At 29.3% G+C, this 16256-nt stretch overlaps 1 protein-coding gene across 3 annotated transcripts; it reads left to right on the top strand.

The window, feature by feature from the left end:
- The first annotated feature begins 67 nt into the window (after window positions 1-67).
- LOC139989780 (uncharacterized) lies at window positions 68-12120 on the top strand. Of its 3 annotated transcripts, none has more exons than XM_072008388.1 (6): window positions 68-223; window positions 477-576; window positions 1169-1288; window positions 1379-1553; window positions 2264-2380; window positions 10941-12120. In XM_072008388.1, the coding sequence occupies exons 2-6, from the start codon at window positions 517-519 to the stop codon at window positions 11870-11872; spliced, it is 1404 nt and encodes a 467-aa protein (XP_071864489.1). In that variant the 5' UTR covers window positions 68-223; window positions 477-516; the 3' UTR covers window positions 11873-12120. The 3 variants fall into 3 exon arrangements, with proteins under 3 accessions (XP_071864489.1, XP_071864487.1, XP_071864488.1); XM_072008386.1 differs by lacking the exon at window positions 68-223 and adding an exon at window positions 230-388; XM_072008387.1 differs by lacking the exon at window positions 68-223 and adding an exon at window positions 251-385.
- Window positions 12121-16256: the final 4136 nt, after the last annotated feature.

Raw genomic sequence — 16256 nt, 5'->3', positions numbered from 1 at the left:
TGTACTAATTCAAAAAGGGCGCGTAACAAATCGTGTAGTTCCGTGTTTTCTCGGAAGTTTACGCCATCGTATCTGTAGCGGTAGCGAATAGCGTCACTAACGAAAGGGGCGACAAGTGCTACGGTCGAACTATTTACTTGAATCTGTGTGCGAGTTGATTTAGTGTGTGGGTCAAAGCGAAGGGGCAAAAAAGAAGTCATCGTAGGAATCACTGCCATCACACGTAAGTAATGAATATATATTGAATACATGATGAAAAAAGGTCATTATCGTTGGTACAAATATTGGTGGTTGCGAAACCTCTACATTCAAATTAATTTTCCATAACATTGGATCTGGCGGTTGAACACGATACACTATAAGTTGTAATCATGTTTCGCACAAAGTGGTAATAGATGCTTTACTTTGATGTTATTCGCTTTATTCCTACGAAATGTGACATTTAATAGTGATTTGTTTAAATATTCTCTTTTTAGTAAAGAACACGATCACTCATCTTTCTATCGGTTCTTGCAAATGGAGCACAGTCATAAGAATACCGACTGTTATTTTTTCTATTACTCAACATGCACAAAGGTATGTAAAATATAAAATGCACGAAACATTCGTTGTATTTAATCATCACCATAAAATTTGAAATGTTGGATAGATTTGTTCCATATTGTTTCTGATACATTGAATTCGCGAGGTTAGATCGGCCATGTTGGTGGCAGGCTCTACGATATCATCCGTCGTTTTAAAATAATTAGTGAATCGTGTTATTTATGTACTACAACAGTTGTATTTCTTCATTTCATTATTACTTTGAACTTTTTTTACTTTGAAAAATTTAACTCTCTTATATTGTTTACTGTGTTCGTGTCCGAAACAATTTTTGTTACTCATGATGGTAATATTAATTGAAAATTGTGATGTTTGTCATTATGTATAAGTAGTTAAATATTTATTTTCATAATGTATTATGAGAAATTATATGAAATAACATTAACTGTTGAATTTTGAATTATTGAAGTTTGAATTATAGATTAGGTTGCAGTATTTACAATGTACATGAGCACTGCAACTATTAATGATCATAATTCTTTATTAGTTCATTATTATTATACTTTTGATGTATCTGTATTTTATTATTTGTTTTTCTTTTGTTAATTTATAATTATATTTGTAGGGTGATAACTGTCCATTTAGACATGAACCATCTGCCTTGGGTTGCGAAACAATGTGCGTATATTGGAAACAGGGCAAATGCTTTGATGAACATTGTAACTTTAGGCATATGGAATTAAGAGTAAGCATCATTCAAATATTATACATAGATAAATCATTAATTGGAATTTTAAATAGTTTACTAATGTTTGTTTGTTACTTGTTCGAATAGAAAAATCGCAAGTCGATTCCATGTTATTGGGAAACACAACCTGGTGGTTGTAGAAAACCACACTGTTCATTTATGCATAAAAACGTTCGTACAATTACTAATGATCCTATTAATCCAGTGAAAAATTTTGATTTAACATCAAAAACAATGAATCAAGAATGGTCAAATCGTCAAGGTAAGAGTATTATGTTATCATATGGGGTATTTCAAAATTAAACAATCAAATTAATATATAGAATATATAGAACAAACATACTACATAAATATAGAAAATATTTTATTAACAAATATGTTTAAATGAGAATATCCAGTATGAAGTAATAGCAGATTTTTTAATATGGTTAATATTTATTCGTTACTATTTCAGTATGAAAGTAAATCATAATGTTTAACTAAATTGTTTATTTTAAATATATGTATTATTTTAAAGTATTGTAAATTTAGTTAAATATAAGTTATTACTATATGACAGCAAAAAAAAAAAAAAAAATATGTACATGCATTTAATTTTATATTTCAAAATGCTGTTCTTGTTCTTAATGAGAGCTTTATTATTTATTAATGAAATATTAAATGTAACATTCTGCATATTTTGTTTGTATATTATGTTGAACTTTTTCGCGAATGTTATGCGATACATTATTGTTCTTATAACCTTTCATACAGGAATAAAATAAAATAAAAGGTCAATGATATTTTCATGATTAATATATTTATTACAATTAATTAATAAATTTTAAATTTCTGTTACATTCATAAAATATATTATTTAATTATTTAATTGTTTCATTTTAGAATACCCTGTAAATTATGATTTTACAATATTTTATAATCTTATGTCGTTATTTTCATTTATTTTATAAGATTTTTTTTCATTGCTAACAGATGACACAAAATATGATGGTAGTAGTACTGAGTCAGATCAAGGTAGAGGAAGCAGTGAAGCAGGCAGTTTTATTGGCAGTCCAGCTGTTGATCCTCTTATCGTCAAATTTGAAGAAGGTATGAGGCTTTACTAGCCCCCCCGTCCATCTTTCAGCGTACATTATCTTACGTCGGCTACTCTTTCCCTTCCACCTAATCTACAAACAAGCATAAATATTCCTAATGCACTGAGTATTCCGAGTAATCTGACAATCCCTAATAACGTGTCTAACAGTCTCAACATACTAAACAATATTAACATTACGAACAATTTGAATATACCACAAGCTAATGTACAAAACTCACAAACTTCCCCTTGTCATCATGCATTATCATTTTCTCACCCACAAAATTTACATTCACATTCTCCTGGACAGTCATTGTCTCCACTACAAAATCAACAGAATTCTCCGCTGCTTCAGCAGCCATCATATTCACCTATTCATACTCAGCAAACTTCTCAACCTCAAACATCAAGATTTCCTTTCCCATACCTTGAAATGACGTCATATAGACGATTTTAAAATTGCCGGGAATGCTCTAATTGTAACAATGTAAGTTTCTATCGACCAATAACCAGTATAGAAAAAATACGTTAATGAAATATTAAAACAAGGGAGAGAAACACAGATAAAATTATATGAAACAACTAAACATTGTCTTTTAAGAAGAGCTGGTGTAAAGTATTGTATAAACGTACAACATATACAATGCTTTATATGCAAAAGTGAAAAAGTTATACTTTCTATTTTGCAGTAAAATTTATTACAGATTTTTATATTGATTGAGCACCAGGAATGTTAGTACATTTCCGATACTTAATCGATTTTCACTTAATTTATCTGATTCATACAAGACTTATAAATTAATACAATTAAGTTATTTAAGAAAGAAAAAGAAAAAAAAAAGACAAGTTCATTATGAGAAAACAGCTTAAGCTGCATTAATGTCACTAAAAACTTATATAATATTTTGCTAATAGTAATGGCTTTTGATAGTGTCAGATACATATTGATGTATTGTAAATTTCCACAAGATACATTTTAAATTTCCTCTTCAATAATAAAGACTGCACTACTTAGAATTTATTGATACATATAATAAAATATTAATAGTTTTTATTTAGCTTACATAAAAAATGAAAGAGAGATAAAGATATATATGAAATTATATATATAAATATATGCAAGAAGAATATTTCATTAGTTATGAATATGTAGTGAAAAAGCAATAGGTGATCTATATCGTCGTCTTTATTATTGGATAGAATAAGGTTATAAAATTATATTGATATGTGAAGAATTTCTTTGAAAAATCATTTCGTACGTTTGTGTACATAACACTTTAAGAATTATAGTCAAAGGTGTGTGTTGTTTCAATATAATGATTAAATTACACATATAATTTTGTATACACATACAGTGTATACCATGGGGAAGAGGGATAACATGCAACATTTAGATTGATCCGATAACTCTGTGTTCTCAATGATATTGGTTTAAATTTACAAACTAGTTGTAATCAGAATTTACATCTATATTTGAACACAGTTATGGTTACATTATAATTATATTATAAATTAGAAAAGTTGAGAGTAACTGTATCATCAAAAATGAGCATGGTAACCTAATCATAAACTAAAGGAAAAAAAAAAAACAAAAAAGTTAACAGAATAGAACGAAAAAAGAAAAAAAAAAACGTAGATTTGAATATCAATTTTTGCAGGGGCTGCTATATCTAAACTTTGCCTGTAGCCCTCTAACTGCCTATGGCTATCTTTCTCCAGCGGCAGCGCGATGAGCCTTGAATTTTCCCGAATGCCGCATAATAGAAAAAACAAGATCGGAGTATTCACGTCTTTTCGTTGTGCTATAACACTAACGAAACACGAACCTATACCGGATGAAATAAGAAGATAGCTATGGGTCGTCGCTTTGCCACACACACACGATTTGAACTCGCACAGATTTATTGATAACCAATTCGACATCCGAGACTGGTTTAGGGTGAAGTAGTTTGTTTAGTTTTTAATGGAGACTGAGTTTTCATATGTTTGATGTTTGATCGTTTGAAAAAGGCTCAAAAGAAAGGATACTTCTTTCGTCAGAGAGATGCCCTTGAAGCATAACCATTTGTGCAAAGTGATGAAAAAAAAAACAAAAAATCCAAAAAAAGATTATTCTAACATGTACTAATTTTTTGTTTGTGATTTTTAATACGGTTATGCTTTGAGCTAGATGAAGCGTAAGCGAGAGAAAAAAATTATTCGAGTCGAATACTGCCCCAGATATATGCGCACATACGCGCATTTCTTTTTGGTATAATGTTGTATGTATTTTTTACATGCGATTCGTAATAATGTTTTTCGTTTGAAAAGAAAGAAAGACGATAAAGGCGAGATGGACGAACAAGAACGAACAAAGATATATGAACCTTCATTTATAAGGATATATATACATATGTATAAGCAGTATCCGATTCAATCGTAATATCCCAGCCTTGATTTATAATATAGCGCGTACACATGAAAGAAGTATGATAAATGCCTTCATATGTTTTGGCTTCCCACACGAATTAGCGAGTTTTCAAATGGCATGGGATAATAAATATAAAACGAGCAATAGCAGTATAGCTATTCGTATTTAGGCGAAATTTGTTAATAGCAGCGTGTTGTATCAAAATTTTTTTGTGTTGTACAAACAGAAGGAAAGAAAATCGCTTCTAAATCTTTCGATGTATAAAAGAGGGAAACGAATATTTTTCATCGAATCACGCTGCACGAGACAACACGAATCTTGAACCTGTATAAAAAAATTCTAACGTAAACATAAAATCTTGCAGCATGTTTCGTTTTACTCAAAGTTTCAGTTATCGAAAATGTAAGAAATCTCCATAGTGAACGAGAACGAATGAGAAATTAATGACAGCATCGGGATTAAGAGAACCTTTTATTCTGATGATTCCTTTTAACGAGTTTTTTCAAATTTGTTGATAAGTGAATGTTAATCGTTCGATCTCGACCGAGGGAAATTTTATAGCTTAGATTCGTTTCTTTCGCCGATGATATCGTTATTCGATTATGTTGGATATTCTTGTACTTCGTTTTCCTACGATGAATCAGCGATTAAGAAGATTAGAGCAGAAAGCGAAGTAGATCGCACGGGAATATCAAATAAACGATCGAACAGTGAGGTTATATAATATAAATACGAAAAAGCTACGAGTATAAGTATATGAATATATATCGTCATAAATATATATTTGTGTATTTATACATAAAAACGAGATAATTCCTAAGGAAAGAGGAAAATGCAACTTTATATCACGTATAGCATGCATACACAGATACATATTTACATATACGTACTCTTAAAAAAGAAAAAGAAAAAAAAAATAATAAAAAAAGAGAAATAAGAGCGGAACTTGGTGGAATAGTACGTGTAAATTTTGTTTCAGTCGCATCGTGATTGAGTAATAATTATATAATTGCTTCATTATTAGAAATATTTAAAAAAGAGGAAAAAAGACGTAGAATTTCTCATCATAAAAATATACTAGATCCCAATGAAAGCAAGAATATATATGTACATATATATATGAATATACATATATTCCTTATTTTTATTACGGAATACTATTTGCGCCTAGATCCGCACGAAGAGATATAATGAAAATAAAAAAAAAATTAAGTGTAATCTGCATTACGAGACTACCGTACAGCATGACGAAGTAATTATATTCTATTTAACTGCTAAATGATATATCCACGATCGAAATTAATCGTCGCCGTGTCTGAATGTCATCATCGATCACAAAATCGATAAATTCGGGATTATTATTGATTCTGCGATTTTATACGGGTAGGATTCTACGTTCTAGTGCCTAGATTTTTGTCTTTACCTTTTATTGAATTTCTCTTTCTTATTTCGATGAAAGCAAAAACAGCAACAACAAAGAAGGGTTAGAATAGAAAAAGAAAAGAACCTATTAGTTTGAGGCAGGAATAGCAGTGATCTTGAATCTCAAGATAACACTGCAGGATCTTGTTGTCTTTTGTTTAACTCTTGAACATAAATATGCGAATGAAAAGAACAAAATTTGTGATGTAGATCAAGAAACGCGTATGGAGAAGGGAGAAGGAATGAAAAGAAGAATGAGAAATGCGGATAAGCTTGAAAAAAAGAAAAATTATATATTATAGGCGATATAATAAGTGAGAGAGTGCGTGTATGTACGAGAAATTTCTCGATTTTTCGCTTTTTTCCTTTTTTTTCGCTATTTACAGTCTCTTGTTAGGAAAAAATATTAATTTAAAAGAAAAAAATGAAAAAGAACAAAATACGCGATAATAGTACGATACAGGTCAGTTCGATAATTACAGGCCATTGTAATTATTGAAATAATCGTTTTCCAATATATGTTTTTGTAATATATTTGCAAATAATGAGAAATAGAGGATCGCGTTTGCGAGAGTTAGAAAGAAGTCGGAGAATGGCGAAAGACGTGAAGAATAAGAAAAAGTTCCGTGACAGGCACGCTATACTGTCGAAAATAGATGCAGAGTTAAATGATTGTTTGAAATGCAACAAGATCGTCTTTTGACCCGTTCTCGCGCAGCAAGTGCAATTATCGCATGTTCTTTTCAAAGCACAGGGCCTGTAATGCGTGCCACTTGGCGAATGCGTGTGTGTGTGCTTATTGAGAGACGAAATAGTGTAAAACTTAACCTAGTACGTTTAACGAGCGAGGAGAAGGAAAGAAAAGAAAAAGAGAGAAAAAAGATCAGTAGCTGGGCTCGTGTCGCCGGCGACGACCTTTAATCGCTATTTATTATAGTCGAATAACATTAGTAATTTTAATATATCGTTTGTTTCGTTCGTGTCAACGTTCAGCCAATCAAACGACGCTGGTTTGGTTTGATTTACAATCAATTACTGCGAGGGTCTTTCGATTGATTGAAAGAGTCGTTGATTACAAAATCATTCGCTTATCGGAGGATCGGTAATTTACGTTCTCGTTTTCTATTGTATTTTATGAAAGAAAAATTTCTCGGTCGATCATTGCAATTTATATAATAACACTCTTTATATAAATTCTTTTTTGTTTCGTTGGTATTTTTCAAAGGTCTCAAATTTTAAAGCTTTCCTTTTTTTCCCTTTTGTAACATGCTTCTCGAGTTGTGTTTTTTTCTCCGTTTTAAGGGGTGTTCGATATGCTTTTTTGTTTTTCTTTGATCTGTGAATTATTTTTATTTTTAATTGTTAGTTATCGTGTGCGTTCAGCTGCAAATTGTTCTTAAATCATTGTCCTCCATCCGGGAGATGGACCTTTATTCGAATTATATTATATTACTTCGTCGATAGATGACTTTTTTTTCTGTTTTGTTCCTTTTCCTTTTTTATTTATTGTTACCAAAAGTCGTCATTGCAGCGGCATGACCGTTATTATCTGTCATTCGTATCTCTGTTGTATTGATATATATTGTTACTTATTTACGTATTTTTCCTCGAATTGTAACGCATGTGTTCTCAAAGTAGCGCGTGCGATGCTTGGATCAACGGCAATTTCAAAAATATGTCTCTATTGAAATATCTATATTCACAAAAAGAAAAATTTGCAAAATATCAACAGGAAAATATAATTATTGAAATAATTAAAGCAAAAAGAATTATTCTATATTAAAAATGCAAAAAATTATATAGTTTTTAATGATTGAATCATTTCATTGAAAAATTAATAAAGAACGAAGGAAATTGTCGTTGAATTCGTTTAAAATAACTTGTAAACCTTTGTTTGGCGATTGACGATGAAACAAAAGGTCACCAAGTCTCTTCAATTTCGAAAATAAAAACTGATTCGATTAAAAGTGAGAAAGTAGGGGGCGAGAAAGTAGAGATAGAAAGAGAGAGAGAGAGAGAAACAGACAGACAGACAGACAAACAGACAGACAGACAAACAGACAGACGGACAAATAGACAGGCTGACAAAGAATGAGGAGTGGAGAGGGGAGAGAGAGAGAGAGAGAGAGAGAGAGAGAGAGAGAGAGAGAGAGATTATACGCTGAATATGCGATAAATAATTCCGTACTAATCCATGTAAACGAATGGAAAATATTAATTTTTACCGAGACGATTATTTGGATTCCAATAAACTTGATGCCATGAAATGAAAGGGAAAATAATGCTAGTGTGACAGAGACAATTTTTCCAATTTATTATTTATTTATAAAGATACAAGATTCGCGTTTTATAAAATTAATTGTATTGTCTTTTTACATTGGTAGAATAGCTTTTTTGAGCCTATTTTTTTGCATTTGTTATGTCGAATCTGAAACTATCACAAATAGTTATATTTGCATTTATCCAAGGCATTATTATACAACAATTGCATCATACTTTAATATCTAATTAAAAATTAAGAAATATTCTATTTAAAAATTATAAAACACTGTAATTTTTTAATTGATTGATTCATTAATGATTTAATGATTAAAAATTACAAAATAATGTATTTTAATATTTCGTTTAGTCTTAAAGTCATCACTATTGCTCTGGACTAATAAATAATCAGTAAATTGCAAAAGCATTCCCAGCGTTGAAATAAATATTATTTGTGGTAGTTTTTCTTTCAAATTGCGTTTCAAAATTTTTCAGAATTTCTCATTGAGTGTTGCGAAGCATTTGATCCTTACTAATTTGTGTTTTGTGAAATTTACCATGTCTGCCGCTCTTTTGTGTTAAAACTATGCATCGCGACACATGATATTGCGAATGCCGCATAGTGACACACTATACCTTTTTCTCAAGACCGAATTGTTGTCCGGAATAATTTAATCCACATGATTGCAAATGGATGATCAATCTAATTTGTAAAATGTTCACAAACATTGTACGTAGTTAAAAAAGAAAAGAAAAAAAAACAAGAAAAGGGAGATTTTTCGACAACTACTAAATTAAAGATAATTAGACGACAATTTCACTCGAAACTCGGTTTTTCTGGTTATTTTCTCATCGTCAACTTTTTTCTTTGTCGATGATCGATTCTTTGACTGTGTTGTGCCATTGTCGAGCGTTTATCCACGTTTTCTTATTTTTAATATATCTATAATATTTATTATATATGTGTATATATATATACATATATATTAAATATTATATTAAACATTATATTAAATATATATAAAATATTTATATATTTATATATATTCATATCCATCTATATAAATAAATAAATATATTAAATATATATATATGTTATACAATATACGTTATATGTATTATATATATACATATACATTGTAAAAGTCTTAGGCCATTTAAAAAATATTTTTATACAGGAACAAGTCTTTGTGGAGCTTTTTGTTTGTAAGTTATCTCGATCCACAATTTATTTAGGAATAGTATTTTAAATTAGAAAAGGGAAATTAAAAACATGAAAATTATTTGAAATGTTAAAATAGAAATGACAGTTTAAAATAAATTTGTTCACATATTATTCAGAGAAAACAAAAGAAAGTTGCACAAAACATCAATTATTTCAAATTAATAAATATTTTTCAATATATTATTAATAACTCTTGAATTTATATTTTTTTAGCAAATTACCAATAATTCTAGAGTCAAATATTTCTCCCGTAGTTAAAACGGAATTTATTTTTTAATAAACGAAAATTAAATTTTTTAATAAAAACAAAAAGTTTCCATTTGGTATTTGGCTTAAGATTTTTGCACAGTATTGCATATACATATACATATGTATGTATTTATATAGAAGAAGGAGAGAAAGGAAAAGATTATTTTAAATATTGGCTGGTTCGTCTACTTCCCAATTGTGTGGAGAGAGAAGCCTGGAGGGAACTAAAGAAAAATCCAAAAGCGACGAATTTTCAAAGAGACTTTTGAAAACTAATTAGTAAACAGAGAACCAAAAAGAGAAAGAGAGAGAGGAAATAAGAGAGAAAGGAGCACAAAGAGATAATAACGACGACGATATTAATTTACCTATTGGATTTTAAGCATAGATTACCTGATCACGTAAAATCAAAGAAGTTTGTACAGGTAGTGCTAGTTACTCTTAAACTGTAGGAAATAAGAAATTGTTAAAAGGGACGAAAAGAAAAAGAAAGACACAAAAAAAGATAGAAAAAGGGAGGAGAGAGATGGATCACCGAACTCATATCCAAAGAAAATCGGTCAAAGTATTGGAATTGTACTCTACACTTTCGTTGTTTCTATTTTCAAACTCAAACTTTTCCCCATAATCTCAACCGGAGATCGAAGGCTACTTCAATCTACCAAAAACGACAATTAGACAATAACAGAAATAATCTACGATCAAAACTCAGAGTAAACTTTAGAGTTAATTAAGAGCCTTTCAAATAATTCTAATCTAAAAGACGCTTGGGAGACGCCAAATAGAATTTTAAAACGAATCAGAACTAAACATAAATAGAGATTTTTAAAAGAAAATTCTTAAACAAATCAAAAGTAAAGACACAGAAATTTTTTAAAATATTTGTAAAATGTTCTAAAAAAAAACGAGAGATGAAACATATCTAAGGATTTTAACAACAAAATGGAACATCCTCGTTCAATAATAAAACAGAGATTTCCGCAATTTCGTGGTATGTTTCTTCCAGAATCGGACAATGAAAGTGTACCGTCTCCGGTAAAGCCGCAGCTGAGGGTACCATACTGCAAGACATACGAGGAGATTCGTCTGGAGGAGATTCAAGCCGAAAGCGCCGCCTACTATTCCTATCAGACTGAAGACTATCAGAGTGATGTTGGTGGCGGGAAGATCAAGACTCGTAGGACCAAACAAATCTGTCAGTATCTGTCAATGAACAATGATTTGAGCGACAAAAAGGGATTGGACTTCGAAGTTCTCTCACTGGATGAAATTCGTCGTCGAAAATACAAAGGTTTTGAAGAAAATAAAATCAGAAGCACAGAATCGATGGATTCAATCAATACAAAAGAATCGACAGAATTTCTGAAAGACGCCGTAGAAACTTTCGCTGAATTTAAAGAAGCAATTTCAGTTAGAGGAGTGAAGAGACGTTTGGAAAAAATAGAAGAGGACACTTCTAAGCGCAAAGCGAAGTGTAATAACGATTGTAGCGCCATCTCGAGCAGTGTGCCGCCTGTGAAGCTCAGAAGATCTCCAAAGAGGTTGAGTTTGCTGCGCAGTGAAGAACGAGATGAAAAAATTGGTCAAGAAGAGCAAATCGAAGAAAAGAAAGAAGAATCTGGTAGAAATAGTCCCGAATCAAGTTCTATGGAAAGATTGAACGAATCAAAGTCAATGAGTTCGAATAGTAGACCTAGGAAGAATGAAGTTGAGGTTAGGTTATGTGATAGCAGCACGAATGAGGATCAGGTGCAATTAGAAAAAAGTGAGGGGAAGACATCGGTTGATACGTACACTGTGGTGGATTCTAAAGAAGCAGACAGTTTGTTGAATGTAAATGAAGAGGATTATTTGACATTGGACATGGCGTCGGATGATATTTTGAAGGACATCGACGCGTTGCTCAAAGATAAAACCTCGGTTTGGAGGAGATGCTAAGGAACGTGTACTTATGTGAAAAATCGACTGGAATAACATTTGCTCATTTTCTATGGTTTGTTTCTCTTTTTATGTATAATCGATGAGTGGAGAAATAAAATTCTTCGGTCGACTTGCTTTCCACATTTTCGAGCTGACTGAGGGATTCTGTCTGGTTTTTTTACCACAAATGAGATAAGCGAGACTGTCCATAGATAGAATTTTGTCGTAGGTTGATTCTTCAATAGACGAAGAAGATTTTTAGATAATTATTGTACTAACTATTGTTGTGGAGACTAGTAAAGGATGAGGAGAATCATATCTTCGAATTCGATTGTTTCGTGGAGGCCTGTATTCTATTTAAGCGATGTGGGCGTGATTTGTTTCTGAAGGAATGAATGAAGAATTTTAGATTCTTGCGTGGTTATTGATCAATACCTAATACTTTTGTTCTGATTTAGCAGAATATACAGGGTATCCCAGTAATCAAGGTATGATTACATAACACTCTACGTGATAAAGCAAATTGAAAATATAGAATAACATTTGCCAAACTTATCAAATATACTTGAACTTTGCTACACAGGTGTAGATAATCGATATGAGGTTATTCTATGTGCGGAAATAATTACAAACCGTACAATACAATTTTTTCATAGGATCAATTTCCGTTTCCGACAATATTAAATTCGACAATTTGTTAAATGCACGTATTACATCAAATCAATTCTTCTTAATCTTCTTAATCAAATCAAATCTTCTTAATTAAATACGTTCGAAGCCTATTTTCTTGAAAACGAGACTTTAAACGGAAGAATTGTATTCTACATTTTTGCCTGATTTTCGCATGTGGAATAATTTCCTGCTGATTGTTCACTCGCATACTAATAAGTAATTATTCAAGTTCACGTGTTGTATCAAACAAATTTTTAAATTCGATTTTATTAAAAATGAAAATTCCGTATGAAAAACTTTTATTTTATATCTTCGAGTTATTTTTTACGTAGAATCACGCATTTGTTGATTGTACTACGATAGCTAGGATACTCTGTATTCTTAGTATTTCCAGTATTTTTAAAATTTAATATTCAATTTCATTCAACATTTTTTCTTTTATCTACTTAATATAAAATAAGTAACAATTGGAAGAATGAATGATTGATTTGAAAATATAAATTAATTTGGGAAAAATAGTTTCGGTTTAGTGTTTGCAGAAGGTTCATGGACCTTGCTTGTTTATTATTCCAGTATTTCTTTGTTCGATATGATTTTAATACAATGCAATGTATCTTATTATATAGTTTCTGTGTTATAACATTTGGTCACGATGATTACTCTTGGAAACGAATGCATTTCCATCGTTTTTATTTATCCTTTCGTATTTTTCTTCTGATTACTATGCGCGTTTTATTTACTTGAACAAACGAGATAAAATTTCTTGTACATTATATATGTATTATATTTATATACAGAGTGTAAAAAAATAATGATCTGAAATTTTAAAAACTTACAATACTTATTAAGCGTAATAAAAGATGATTAATCAATATTGAATCTATAATTAATTTTTTCAACAAAAATGTAATTTTATATTTTCAAACAATTTAGGTACTTACGTCTCGTGGTAATACTATTATTAAAATTTATTATATAAATTAAATTTAATAATAAAATTCAAATGTAAACAGAAATATTTATCGAAATTGAAATTTAAGGAAAGATACCACCAATATCAAGAAAATATCATAGTCGACCGTAACATTTTATTATTTACTTCAAAGAGATGTTTGATTTGTTTTTCATTTATATTCAATATTATGTTATCTTGTTTGATAGATATATATATATACATTTTCTACTTTTATAATTCAACTACGTTATTAAATAATGTAATTGATTGAATTAATAGAATTAAATAAACTAAGTTTGGGGGCTCAGATTATATTCTACACTATCTACAAGTATTAATTTTAGAACCAATGTTGATTGAACATTTTTTATTCTTTTTAGTAGACATCGTAAGTTTTTAAAGTGTAAGATACTTGATTTTTTAACATTCCTATTATACAGGATAATTCATCTAATTTTAAGTCACCAAATGACTTATAACTCTGATTTTTTTATATGAAATGTATATCATGTGACTTTTCCCTGAAATGTCTTTTCTTATAACAGTCAAAATTACACGATTAATTTAATTACTCTGTATATAAATAATTAAATAATTTAAACAAGATGCTGAGAATATTTTATTCTCGTGTAGAATGAGATACTTAACGAATAATATTTGATCGCATCTCCATATTTCTTAAAAATATGTTGTTAGAGGAACATCGCCTTTAAGCATATTTTTTGCTATCCAACGTTTTTGCAATTATTTTTCATTCAAATTATTTTTATTTTGGAGCAATACTTTTCGTCGTTTAACATCGTTTGCAGAATCTTAAATGATTATCAAAAAAAGTTGAGACAAATTATAAATAATGTGTCGAGATGAGTAAATTTTTAAATAATGATGCTTGTTAATTAGCAGTAAAAAACTAGAACATTTATTAAATTAAAAATATTTGAAGACCAATATTGGACTTCAAAATGTCAATTACATTCTTCGTTGTGTAAAATGATTTAAATTTCGCTTTTGCTAAAGATTTTTCAAAATCGATTGAAATTGAATCGAGATTAAGATATAATTGATTATTATAAAATTACAGCAGGATTAATTTGTCCAAAATTTTGTATTCTATGAAAAATAATAACAACTAATAAGATAGTATCAATGTGTATACATGTCTGTTTAATGTGAAATTCTTTGATCTATTCTATTTTAGATATATTACGAAACTTTGAATTGAATGGAAGAGTTCTCTGACATCTTGCTAGTATTGTCAGTAGTTTTACTGTAATATTAACAATTTATACTTTTAATTTTGTTATCAATTTCAAAATGATTGAATGAGTTAGATATTTGTTCAAAAAGAAAAGTTTCGTAAAATATCGAAAATATAAATTATCAAAAAAGTATGGATGAAAAAATAAACTTTATTAAAAGAAAGTAACATAACATGAATGACGATTGAAAATAATTAAAAAGTATTTAAAAAATAACTATAGATTAATTAAGTAATAATTTTTTAATTCAAGTAAATTTTAATTCCAGATGAATTGGTACAAAAGATTTGAACACTTTTTTAAAATGTGAAATTTTTACATTTTTAAGTGATATTCAATTCTCTTTTAATCAAACTACAAACCTATACGCTTACAATCAAGTTACACCTGTGCTTAGACGAATAAACCAAATTTTGTGAAAATTGTTGCCTACATTTTATTCTATATGAATCTTGTGGTAGGAATTAGAAGGTCAACAAATTCCATGTTGTTTCTCCGAAAGTTAAACGAATTTGTAGATCGTTCATACTGTTGGTCATTTGGTATTTCTACAGATCGAGGTACCTTCTGATGCGATTGTGCCAAAGAAGTATTAAATTGGAACAAACATACGATTGTTACATTCGCGAACTACTGCACGTTATGTTTGTTTTCCTTTATTATAAATTCTGTTATATTGATTTATTGGTACTTTTTAAAATTGAGATGTAGGAATGATGAAGGAAAACTCGAATTCATTATTCTTAAAGTAATCAATTAAAGTAGTGTTGTAATATGTATTTTAGTAGTATTTTGTAATTGTAATTTTATGATAGTAACTTATATTTGAAAATGTCTGAGTTATGAATTATTTAAAAATTTAAGTAGATTTCATTTTATACTTTGTATAACCTGATATAATTCAATATAATCAAATATTTAAGAATATCGAAATATTCTATACTGAGAATTTCTAAGGTAAGTGTTATTCAAAATTAAAATATATAGATATTAATTAATAATTTTGTGAAATGATATTAAGAAGGAAATTGTATTTATTTGTTTTATATGGAATGACATAAAAATCGCATTTCTTTTTTTCAACATAGCTTCAGAATAAATTTGATTTTCTCTTTTGTACGGACTGATACATTTCTTTTAGCATACTTGTATTTTTTTAAATAAAAGACTCGAATATTTAGTCATTTAGAAAATAATAAATAAAATAATTGTTTCGAAATATTATTTCACATGTTCAAAACATATATGTTGAAGTGGTTTTTCTCAAATAAAAATTCTTAAGGGAAATAAAACGGGTTTTAAAAATTATGTTTCTATGATTTCGTGGCATATAAATTAACAATTTCAAAATATTTCATTATATTTCAAAGAATAATGCAATCGAAGATTAATACGTATATAGTTTATTTAAAGTACTTCAAAATTAGTTTCAAAAATTAAAATAGGCTTGATTCTTAAGAAATTAATATTAAGAACATCCATGCGTAAAAAGTAACGCTCTATAATCAAGATGTTG

This window comes from Bombus fervidus, chromosome 8 (assembly GCF_041682495.2).
Source record: "Bombus fervidus isolate BK054 chromosome 8, iyBomFerv1, whole genome shotgun sequence".
Taxonomy (NCBI): Eukaryota; Metazoa; Arthropoda; class Insecta; order Hymenoptera; family Apidae; genus Bombus; species Bombus fervidus.
This window is presented reverse-complemented; position numbering and strand designations above follow the sequence as displayed.